General features: G+C 36.2%; 1 protein-coding gene across 2 annotated transcripts; it reads left to right on the top strand.

Moving 5' to 3' along the window:
- Positions 1-2,165: 2,165 nt before the first annotated feature.
- LOC110103952 (pentatricopeptide repeat-containing protein At2g17140) lies at positions 2,166-9,706 on the top strand. 2 transcript variants are annotated; one of them, XM_020832868.2, is made up of 4 exons: positions 2,166-4,762; positions 4,912-5,289; positions 5,372-5,483; positions 9,207-9,706. In XM_020832868.2, the coding sequence occupies exons 1-2, from the start codon at positions 2,229-2,231 to the stop codon at positions 5,033-5,035; spliced, it is 2,658 nt and encodes an 885-aa protein (XP_020688527.2). In that variant the 5' UTR covers positions 2,166-2,228; the 3' UTR covers positions 5,036-5,289; positions 5,372-5,483; positions 9,207-9,706. The 2 variants fall into 2 exon arrangements, with proteins under 2 accessions (XP_020688527.2, XP_020688532.2); XM_020832873.2 differs by lacking the exon at positions 9,207-9,706 and adding an exon at positions 6,538-6,907.
- Positions 9,707-10,095: the final 389 nt, after the last annotated feature.

The following is a 10,095-nucleotide window of genomic DNA, read 5'->3' as shown; positions in this document are numbered from 1 at the left end:
ATATATATATATATACATACATACATACATACATACATACATACATATATTCCGGAGCTAGGTCCCAAAACCCCATGCAAGATAAACATTGCCCTCCGCAACCCCCCGAGGTGTTGAACCATCGGAATTGAGGTCAGAGTCAAGAGTATGATCTGATTGATAGATACAACAAGATTCCATACAAAAATAACACCAAGTCACCAACAATGAAGTGAAATATTAGATTTTGATTCCTAGTTTCAAGCTTTCATCAAAATGGGGATAAAACAAATTATATTCTTATTAGGCTGATATTTAGGAGTTAGGCAGGTAGCCATTAAAATGGGACTCAAACAAAATTAAATTGTTAGGAGATTAATAGTTAATCATCAACCAGATTGTAGGCACATATAAGATCCTTAGTTCAAGGCTTCTTCACTTTGTCGCATTCTTAGCTTCAAACCTCTTTGATCTCTTTTCTTGGATTGATTTGCTTGCTAGGCCGCCCTCAAAAGTTAGGTTTCGTTTGGAACGACTTTATCATTGCTTCTTAAAATAATTTTCATGTACAAAATTTTTTTAAAGTAAACCTTAACGTATTTAACTTTCTTTGAATTGACAAAGCAACTTTTTGATAGACAATTATTACTTTGTCTTCATTTGAAATAAATTTTTTTATTATTTTATTAAATAATTATTAATAAAAATATTTTTTTGAACGAAAATTTTTATATAAAAAAATTACTGTAAAAAAGAAAAAAAATTATAAGCCACTAGGGTTTAGCTACACGCCAAGTGCGTCTCTTTAGTAATAAAGGTGACGAAGACGGAAAAGAAAAGTGATGAGACCTGAGAGTTTGCTAGCCAGTTGTATATTGAGGAAGAAACGTATAAAAAATTGCTTCAAAATACGTGCAAAATACTAATTGCCTCTCGTTCAGAAAATTTAGTTTACAATGAATCAGACACTTCTCAAATACTTTTCATGATATAGACATATATTAACTTCTTAGAACTAACGTTAAGCACAATATATTATCATTAATTAATGATCACTAATCAATCCATATGTTTAAATCATTGTGTAAGAATCATTATTACTATAAGCTTGATAATTAGTACTAAGTGTTACTTAAACAATAGATACTTAGAACTATTGTTGAGCTTATAGCCTTGATTCTTAATAAGAATCCTCTGTATAATTTTATGAAAATTGTGTACACATACATATAAGAAAAGTTTAGAACAGTTTACAAAATAGTTGACATGAATCATAGATGACTTTTATGATGGAAGTAGGAGGTGAGTGCTTTTGGGTGTTGTAGATGTCAACAAGAGATATTTAATAATTCATTTGATTTGTTCTTCTTATATGAGGGAAAAAACACGACTAAGGCTTCATTTGGGACGGTTTTCTTAATGCTTTTAAAACAGCTTTATAGTACAAACATTTAAAATTTAAACTATGAAGCCCTTTTAAGAAGCAGTAAAAAAGTCATGCCGAACGAAGCCTAAGAAGGCTAACATCGACCTTGGCAGAGACAACATGCATTAGCAATATTAGTGTCGATGGAGGGTGTGAAACTTATTAGTGATGGTGGGCATTAGGGTTGTTTGTGATGATATGCATTAGCCATGTTGGTGACAACATATGTCGAAGTTGTTGGTAGGGTTGTTAGCAAGTCGAATTGAGCTTGACTGCTTGAGTCACGAATAACTCAATTTAGCTTATTTGTCTAATGATCATAATCTTAAACACTCCATCAGATGATTGAAAAAAATACTTTGATTATTTGATTTAGATTTTTTTTATCATCTCTATGCCATAACAAACTCACGATTGAGTGATTTGGACTTTTAGATTCGAGTATTCGACATAACTAACTCACAATCGTAATAATAAGTTTGTCAAAAATAAAGTTTGCATGATCATGAAATATATTCATAAATATCTTACTGAGTACTTCATTGATAAATGTGCATCATTTGATAAATTACTTCAAGAATAACAATTTGATAAAATTAAATTAAAATGAATACACTATTAAATTTAAGTTAATTTTATCATACACTTTTCACTAAAATTTCAAAGAATTCGAATATTACAATTTTCACACAGGTTGCAGATCTTATGCATAACATGCAAATCAATTCAAGTATGGGGTCTTTGTTCGCACAATGGATGGAACGATCAGAAATTCAAATAAGCCCTCACCCGCCCTGAACCGAACCGGACCACTGGACGGCCTATGACCGCCTCCCCCTCCTCCATCCGCTCGACCATCCCCAACATAGTCTTCCTCATCCGTCGAAACGCGAAGAACCCTTCTCTCGCATGGCGCCTCTTCAAGCACCTCTCCTCCTCCTCCCCTTCCTCCGCTCTCTGCCCTTCCTCTATCTCCACCATCTCCCGCATTCTTGCTCGGTCCAACATGCTCCCCGAGCTCAAGCACCTCCATCACCTTCTCCTTCTTCACCCCTCACCCTCCTCACCCTCTTCTCTCACTGCTCTGGCGCTTTCTTCAGCTTCGTTCGGCCTCCTCGACCTATCAGTTTCCATCCTACCTTCCCTTCGCTTGCTGTCCCCTCCACCTCTTTCCTTCTACAACTCCCTCATTCGCTCCTCCCTTCGTTTCAGCCGCCATGACCTAGTCCAAATCATCTACCATGATCTCCTTCTCTCCGGCGGAACACCGGATGTCCAAAGCCTTAATCTTTTGATGCTTTCGCTATGTGATTCCAGCCGCTTGGGTGATGCTCTCAAGGTGTTTGATAAAATGTCATTGAAGGGGTGCCGGCCGAATGAGTTCACTTTCGGGGTTTTGATTCGTGGGTATTGCAGAGCAGGACAGGCTGAACAGGCGCTGGAGGTGTTGAAGCAAATGGGTTCTCAAGGTTGCAGGTTGAATATGGTGATTTATAATACGGTGATTGCTGGGTTTTGCAGGGAGGGGAAGGTGCTTGAGGCGGAGAAATTGGTGGTGAGGATGAGGGAGGATGGTTTGTATCCCAATGTGGTCACTTTCAATGCTAGGATCTCAGGTCTTTGTAAGGCTGGAATGGTTCTTGATGCTCACAGGATTTTGAGGGATATGAAGGAGGAAGGAGGTGATTTGGGACTGCCAAGGCCAAATCAGATTAGTTATAATTTGGTGCTAGGTGGTTTATGCAGGTTAGGATTGGTGGAGGAGGGTGCAATTTTGGTAGAGGAGATGAGGAGGGATGGGTTTTTTGTGAAGCTGGAGAGCTACAACATATGGTTGTCTGGTTTAGTGAGAAATGGGAGGCTATTGGAAGCTATGAAGGTTTTGGAGGAGATGGTAACACATGGTTTGGAGCCTAATGTTTATTCCTATAATATTGTGATCGATGGGCTAAGCAAGCAGGGGATGGTTTTTTCTGCCAGATCAGTGATGATTTTGATGAAAAATAGAGGGATCTTGCTGGATGTAGTGTCCTACAGCTCTTTGTTGCATGGATATTGTCTGAAAGGGATGGTGCAAGCTGCCAGTTGGATTCTGCATGAGATGGCGAGCAACGGATGTTTTCCAAATGTTTTTACTTGCAACATCTTGCTGCAGAGTCTCTGGAAAGAGGGAAGAACATGGGAGGCAGAAATGCTGCTGCAAAAGATGAATGAGAAATGTTATGGTTTGTATATTGCGAGCTGCAATATAGTTATCGATGGCTTATGCCGATGTGGGAAGTTGGATAAGGCAATGGAGATTGTTAGTGGCATGTGGCTTCATGGAAGTGCAGCACTTGGTGAACTTGGGAATGCATTTCTTGGTCTTGTTGATGACAAAAATGGCAGTAGTAAATGTTTTCCAGATCTAATTACGTATTCAATATTGATAAATGGGTTGTGCAAGGCAGGCCGCTTGGATGAAGCTAAGAAGAAGCTGCTTGAGATGTTGGGAAAGAATATCACTCCTGATGCCATAATTTATGATACCTTTATCCATGGGTTTTGTAAACTTGGGAAGATCTCCTCAGCTTTTAAAGTTCTTAGGGACATGGAGAAGAAAGGCTGTCAACCAAGCACAAGAACCTACAACTTGCTGATTTGGGGCTTGGGAAGGAAAAACCAAATCAGTGAAATGCACGATTTGATTGATGAAATGTGTGATAAAGGCGTTTCTCTTGATGCTATGACGTATAATAACCTGATTCAGGCCTTTTGTGAAGGTGGAATGATTAGTAAAGCTGCCTCGCTTTTGAATGAGATGATGAAGGGTGGAATCCTGCCCAAATTAGCTTCTTTCAACCTGTTAATTAAATCCTTTTGCAAGGTCGGTGAGTTTGATGCTGCTCAAGGTGCATTCCGAACCGGTCTTGCCATTTGCGGTGAGAAGGAGGTTCTCTATAGCTTGTTTTGCCACGAGTTGTGTCGATATGGTAAGGTTTTGGAGGCTAAGGAGTTATTTCAAATTTCCTTTGAAAAGGGCTTTGTTGTTGAGAACTTCTCATACAAATATCTTATTGAGGAACTCTGCAAGGAAAGCAGAGTGGATGATGCTCACAGCTTGCTTGTTGCTATGATAAATAGAGGCTCTCTTTTAGATCCTGCAGCTTTCATGCCAGTGATTGATGCATTGGGTAGGCAAGGGAATAAGCGTGAAGCTGATAAACTTTCTGCACAAATGATGGACATGGCTGCCCGTCATGATGATGAATCGTATAATACAGTTTCCCAACATCGAAGTAATATTATTGGATCTAAGCCTCATATTCATGGGACAGACGGTTCCATGGAAGATGATTGGCGCACTTTATTGCACAAGTAACCTTCTAACCTCCTTTTTTTTCTACTTTCATAAGTTATCATAGGTTGTACAAAAACAGTTCTACCTTGCAGTATTTATGACATTTAGTTTGGGATCCCCCTACTTCATCTTAAATTACTGATACTATATTTTTATTTGTTTTAAGAGATGATGGTAGCGGGATTGTTATGAAAGTTCTGAAGAAAGTGCAAAAGGGTTGGGGCCAAGGAAGCATACCAATCTCACGTAAACATAATGTTGTACTTGATGATTGGGAAAGTATTGGATGATGAAGCTTTTTCTGTCAATATGTGGATTCCAAAATGTTGAATATGTTTGGTGCTACATCTGCAGAACTGCCAAATCTCGTTTGATTATTCATCTTGTTGTTGCACTGTTATATATATGATGATCTGGAGATTATTCATTCTTCTTGTTGATTTGTAAATGATACGATATTTCCTCTGGAGCATCTAATGAACGCACAGAAGATCCAGTTTATCCGAATGCCTGGTTAAAGCAGCTGTAATTAAAGCTTTTTGAGGTTTTTCTTACTCCTTTCTTTGCTTTAATGAGATAATAAATTTCTGATGACATTAAACTCATATTTTGTTTTTTCTTCCTAGCTTCCTTTTTCTACGGGTTGCATTCAACAACTTGCCATCGCTTCTTATCAGTAATCTCCAAGATTGCACACATGCCAGTATTTGATCGTTATTGATAAAGATTTTAAAAAAGGTATGTTTCTATCAGTTAAAAGACTGAAGCATATCACATAGCTCCTTTAATAGAAATCATCATAAGTTGCATCTGATTAATCCACCAAAAAATTTATAGCAGGCAGTCAGATTCTAGATATTCAAAAATATCATACTGTTATTGTTATTTCTTAACCACTTCCTTTTTAGTCTAGCTGCTTATGCCATCTTCCTTTTCTACCAAAACTCAAATATAATATTTTCAGTGCGAAAAAAAAAAGAAAATTTTTTTTTTTCAGTGCGATCTATCTAAAGTTCAAGGAAAAGCTATATGGACATGGTCTTCTTTTTATCTTCTTATTTTTCTTTTTGGTTTTAATACTTCTAATGAATTTCTTCATACTTTCCCATTCATCATGCCTTATTGATATAATGCTTGTGTTATTTATTCTTACCATCAAAATAGCAACATAGCTGAAGAGTGCAATGCTCTTCTAGTTTACAGACTAAAATGAGAAACCTGTAATTTAGAATGGAATGAGAACCGAGGAAATCATATCTTTTTCTAACCAAATTGATGCGGTGCATTATAAGGCTAATAGAGTATAGCAGGAATATTTTACCTGCATAGTATCATTTTCTGTTTTGGTTTCTACTACTTCGTTGATACCTGTCCTTTTCTGTTATCTCCATTTTGTTTTCACTTTTAGCAGCTCAGTAGACTTATAGAGTAGAGAGAAGAAATACACTAGGAAGAAAGACACTAGAAAGAAACACAGAAGCTATACTTAATAAGAGTTTTAGCATTTCTTTATTTCCTGTACTTTTTTCCTGAGTCTGTAAATCTGCTACGCAACAAATTGATTAGTGATTATATGAATAAGGTTCAAATTTCTTGCTCCGATGGGGTGATGTGCTGCATATATCATTGAACATCCGCCTGACATCTGGAGGAATAATAAACAACATGACACTAGAAAGAAACACAGAAGATATACTTAACAAGAGTTTTAGCATTTCTTTATTTCCTTTACTTTTTTCCTGCGTCTGTGAATCTGCTACGCAACAAATTGATTAGTGATTATATGAATAAGGTTCAAATTTCTTGCTCCGATGGGGTGATGTGCTGCATATATCATAACATCCGCCTGACATCTGGAGGAATAATAAACAACATCTCTCTTCATGACCTTCTGATGGGGACATCAGATCATGGAAAATATATCAGAGACGTGGCCGAAGATCTACGGCCACGATTGTGCCGATCTATTTTTAGTCTTCATATGTATTTGCTTTATGTATTTGTTTTAGTAGCATTTTCCATTGTACCCTTTAAGGGTTTTGTCATATGTAAGCCCTAGGGGCTACCGTCTTTTATTTTTTCTTTCATTGTATGAGGTTATATATAGCCCCCTTATGTTTCTTTTGAAGTTAATGAATAAATTATAATCAAATTCTTGCAAATTGAGTTCTTGTGAGAGCTTGAGAGCCTTGGAAGAGAAAACCCTAGGAGAGGGAAGCGGATCACCTACCAACCTTAGAAGAGTCCTGATTCGTGGCTTTCTCTTATTCTCTAACCTTTCTTTCTTCCCTCCCCTTTCACCTAGCCGTTGTCCTAGGGTTTCCCAACCACAAAAACGCCATCCTCCACTCCAAGACCAAGATCCACCACCGGCCAATACTCCTCCCCCTCCCCACCTAGCTGCCAGCCATCCAAAGAAGATCATCCCTTGATTGGTGATCCACTTAATTCCCCCCACCTCCACCTCACCCTAACCTCAGCCCTAGTTCAAGCCGCCGATCCTTCCCCTTTCCAATTCCCCTTGCCTCCACATTCACACCCTCTTCATTACTTTCCTTTTCCACCAAACTTTCTTTGGAAAGCCTTAATTTACATTTTTCTTTTTAGGTCTATCTCGTTTAAATCTAATAAAGAAATATCATTTCTAATATTTTCTAACCAAATCTTTTTAGGTCTATCTCTACATTTCTTAACATAAGTAAAATCAATTTGGGCATATGAATGAGAATTAATGAAATTGTTAGTTTTTCTTTTTTGTGTCCAATTGAGAAGAAAGGAGACCTTTACCTTTCTAGATTATGATGGAATTCAATGTTAGAAAGTGAGGACCAAATGAGAGTTAAGGTTGAGCCTGATACACTTAAAAAAAAAAGGTTGAGCCTGATACACAAATGTTCCAATCCATTTTTAGTTCCAAAACTTAGGCTTATTGATGAGGGCCACTTAGTATTTCTGTTCAAGAATATGTTTTAATTATTTTATGTAGCACTTTTATGTACCTTAACACGGTTCCCTCTTACTTGAGAACTCATTGCATTGATTATTTGCCATCAACCATCTCTAACAAGATCTTTTTAACACCATCGAGTGTCATGCACAATGAGCCTAGTTAACCATACGGATTTACGGTAAGATCATGCACTCTTGACTTCTATTTAACCATAGTTGAACGCCATGACGATGCATAGAAGCCCCAAATCATATAAATCACTAAATCCCAACCAAAATATTAACTTTGATGCCATTTGTTAAGAAATGAGGACCAAAGGGAGGACAAAGTTTAGATTGTTACATTAGTGGTAAAATTTATTTTCAACTTAAAAATATGATCCTATGATTTATTGGCAACTTTCTGCGCAAATGTATTTTTAACTATCCATATCGGACTAGATCTAATTCTTTTGCATGGCTTCGTATAATGGCCTTTATAATGTAATAAATGGTTCATCTTTTCTTGTTTGAAGCATTATGGTTAAGAAACCAATAAGCTCAACACATACAGTGAGCTAGATTATAAACCGACTCAGTTTTGGGAAAAATTATTCTGTGCGGAGACCGGTCGTAAAACGTCATCCGAAGACCAAGCAAAATGCACCACATCAGTGGTATCGAACAATACCGAGCACATGTGTGACATGACGCATTCTGGTTGGTCTCCAGACGGCGTTCGGCGTCCGCACAGAATAACTTTTCCAGTTTTGGGTTATTGTCTTGTGATCGATAACCATACTGAGTTGAACTGTGTTTTGTTGTTGATTAAGGCTTTGTTTGGGACAATTTTCTTTCTACTTTCTAAAATAGTTTTCTAGCACAATTTTTTTTTTTGAATTATAACTTTTTTTACTAAAAAGCTGCTTTAGAAAACAGTGAGAAAGCTGACCCAAACAAAATCTAAGGCAGATGATTATCTCGCAAAGTTATGTTAAAGATTATTATGGGTGTTGTAAGAGCTGCTGTTTAGTATTAAAAAAAAATAGTCATAACCCTAATATGTGTTGCACATAATTATAAAAAATATATATATGGGTACAAAAATAATTTATTTTGCACATAATTATTTTTTATAGACTTGTTTGTTAGTGTTAGAAAAGTTCAACATAATCACATGAAAATAGAGGGAGGCCAAGAGGCTTTCCAATTTTTTGAGGGGCAAAGTGCATGAAAAAAAGGTCGGCTATGGACAAAAAATAAAATTAAGGATGAGCAGATTACAAATAACCCTTACAAATAACTCAGCAGTGCACAATTCCGCCCTTGACTGTTCCTTGTCCGGAATATTATTACCATGACTTCTTCCTGTTCTTTAGCTTTTATTACATTCCAGAAATGTTTAATGTCCATCGTATAAACTATATTGTGCACTGTAATGGATTATGATGAATATAATCCTCTATTTTCCATTATGTTTTTTTCCTCTTTGCTTTTATCATCTTTTATTTATGGTTGATTTCATGTTATCAGAGCCAGGTTGTCTTTGAAGCAAGAAGATGCACAATCCATCTCTGGTGAGCGCAGGGAAGTTGAGATCCCTACAAATGCCTCTCAATCCATACCAACAAGTTCATCCATTGCAGTTCTTCAATTTATTCTGAGAAATTCTCTCTTCAAATCATTGCCATAAAGCTAAACGGCCATTTAATGGATATTGAACTCAATGTAAGGAGTAATTAATGTGTCCGGACACCGAATGCGTCCAGAGACCAATAACAGAGCGCCACGTCACTTGGGCGCTCGGTACCGAACACTCGGTATCGCTCGGTATTCATCCGGATTTCAGTTTTTTTATCCGAACATAATAACTTTTCCAATGTAAGACAGCATCAAAGAGTCATACTTATACTATTACACTTTTTTGGAGCCCTATGTATATAAAAATTACCTATAACTTTTTACAACTTTTTGTACAACTCGATCTAGATACATTCTAGGCACTTTATATTTGACAAGGACTTTGTACTGAATATCGAAGAGTTGGGATGAAATGCAAGTTGTATCTTTTTTTTTAATATAAAATAAAATTATATTTAATATATAATAAGTGTTTTTTTAAATGAATATTACATAAGACAATAATGAATTATAGATGACAATGTCAGAATATGCCTTATTATTTTTAAATTTATATTGAGATTAGTATTACTCATGATATTAAAAATTATATTAATTTAATGCAAAATAAAAAAAATGGCATTTATTTTAACGTAAATTTTATCATAATATTTTGATGTAATTTTTTTTATTAAAGTTTCAAATATTAGAATTTTTGTATGAATTTAAATGAGGTGAATATAGATGCATTTTTTAATTTCTTATTATTAAGCCTACTCAATGTGATTTTATTAGAAAATAT

Source organism: Dendrobium catenatum, unplaced genomic scaffold (genome assembly GCF_001605985.2).
Source record: "Dendrobium catenatum unplaced genomic scaffold, ASM160598v2 fragScaff_scaffold_30, whole genome shotgun sequence".
In the NCBI taxonomy this organism is placed as follows: domain Eukaryota; kingdom Viridiplantae; phylum Streptophyta; class Magnoliopsida; order Asparagales; family Orchidaceae; genus Dendrobium; species Dendrobium catenatum.
Note: the sequence above shows the minus strand (reverse complement) of the source record. Positions and strands in the feature narration are given on the sequence as shown.

Coding starts and splice junctions, on each gene's coding strand:
- LOC110103952 (XM_020832868.2), top strand. CDS start 2,229: ATGACCGCCTCCCCCTCCTCCATCCGCTCGACCATCCCCAACATAGTC. Junction 4,763..4,911: donor TGGCGCACTTTATTGCACAA/GTAACCTTCTAA, acceptor ATTTGTTTTAAG/AGATGATGGTAGCGGGATTG.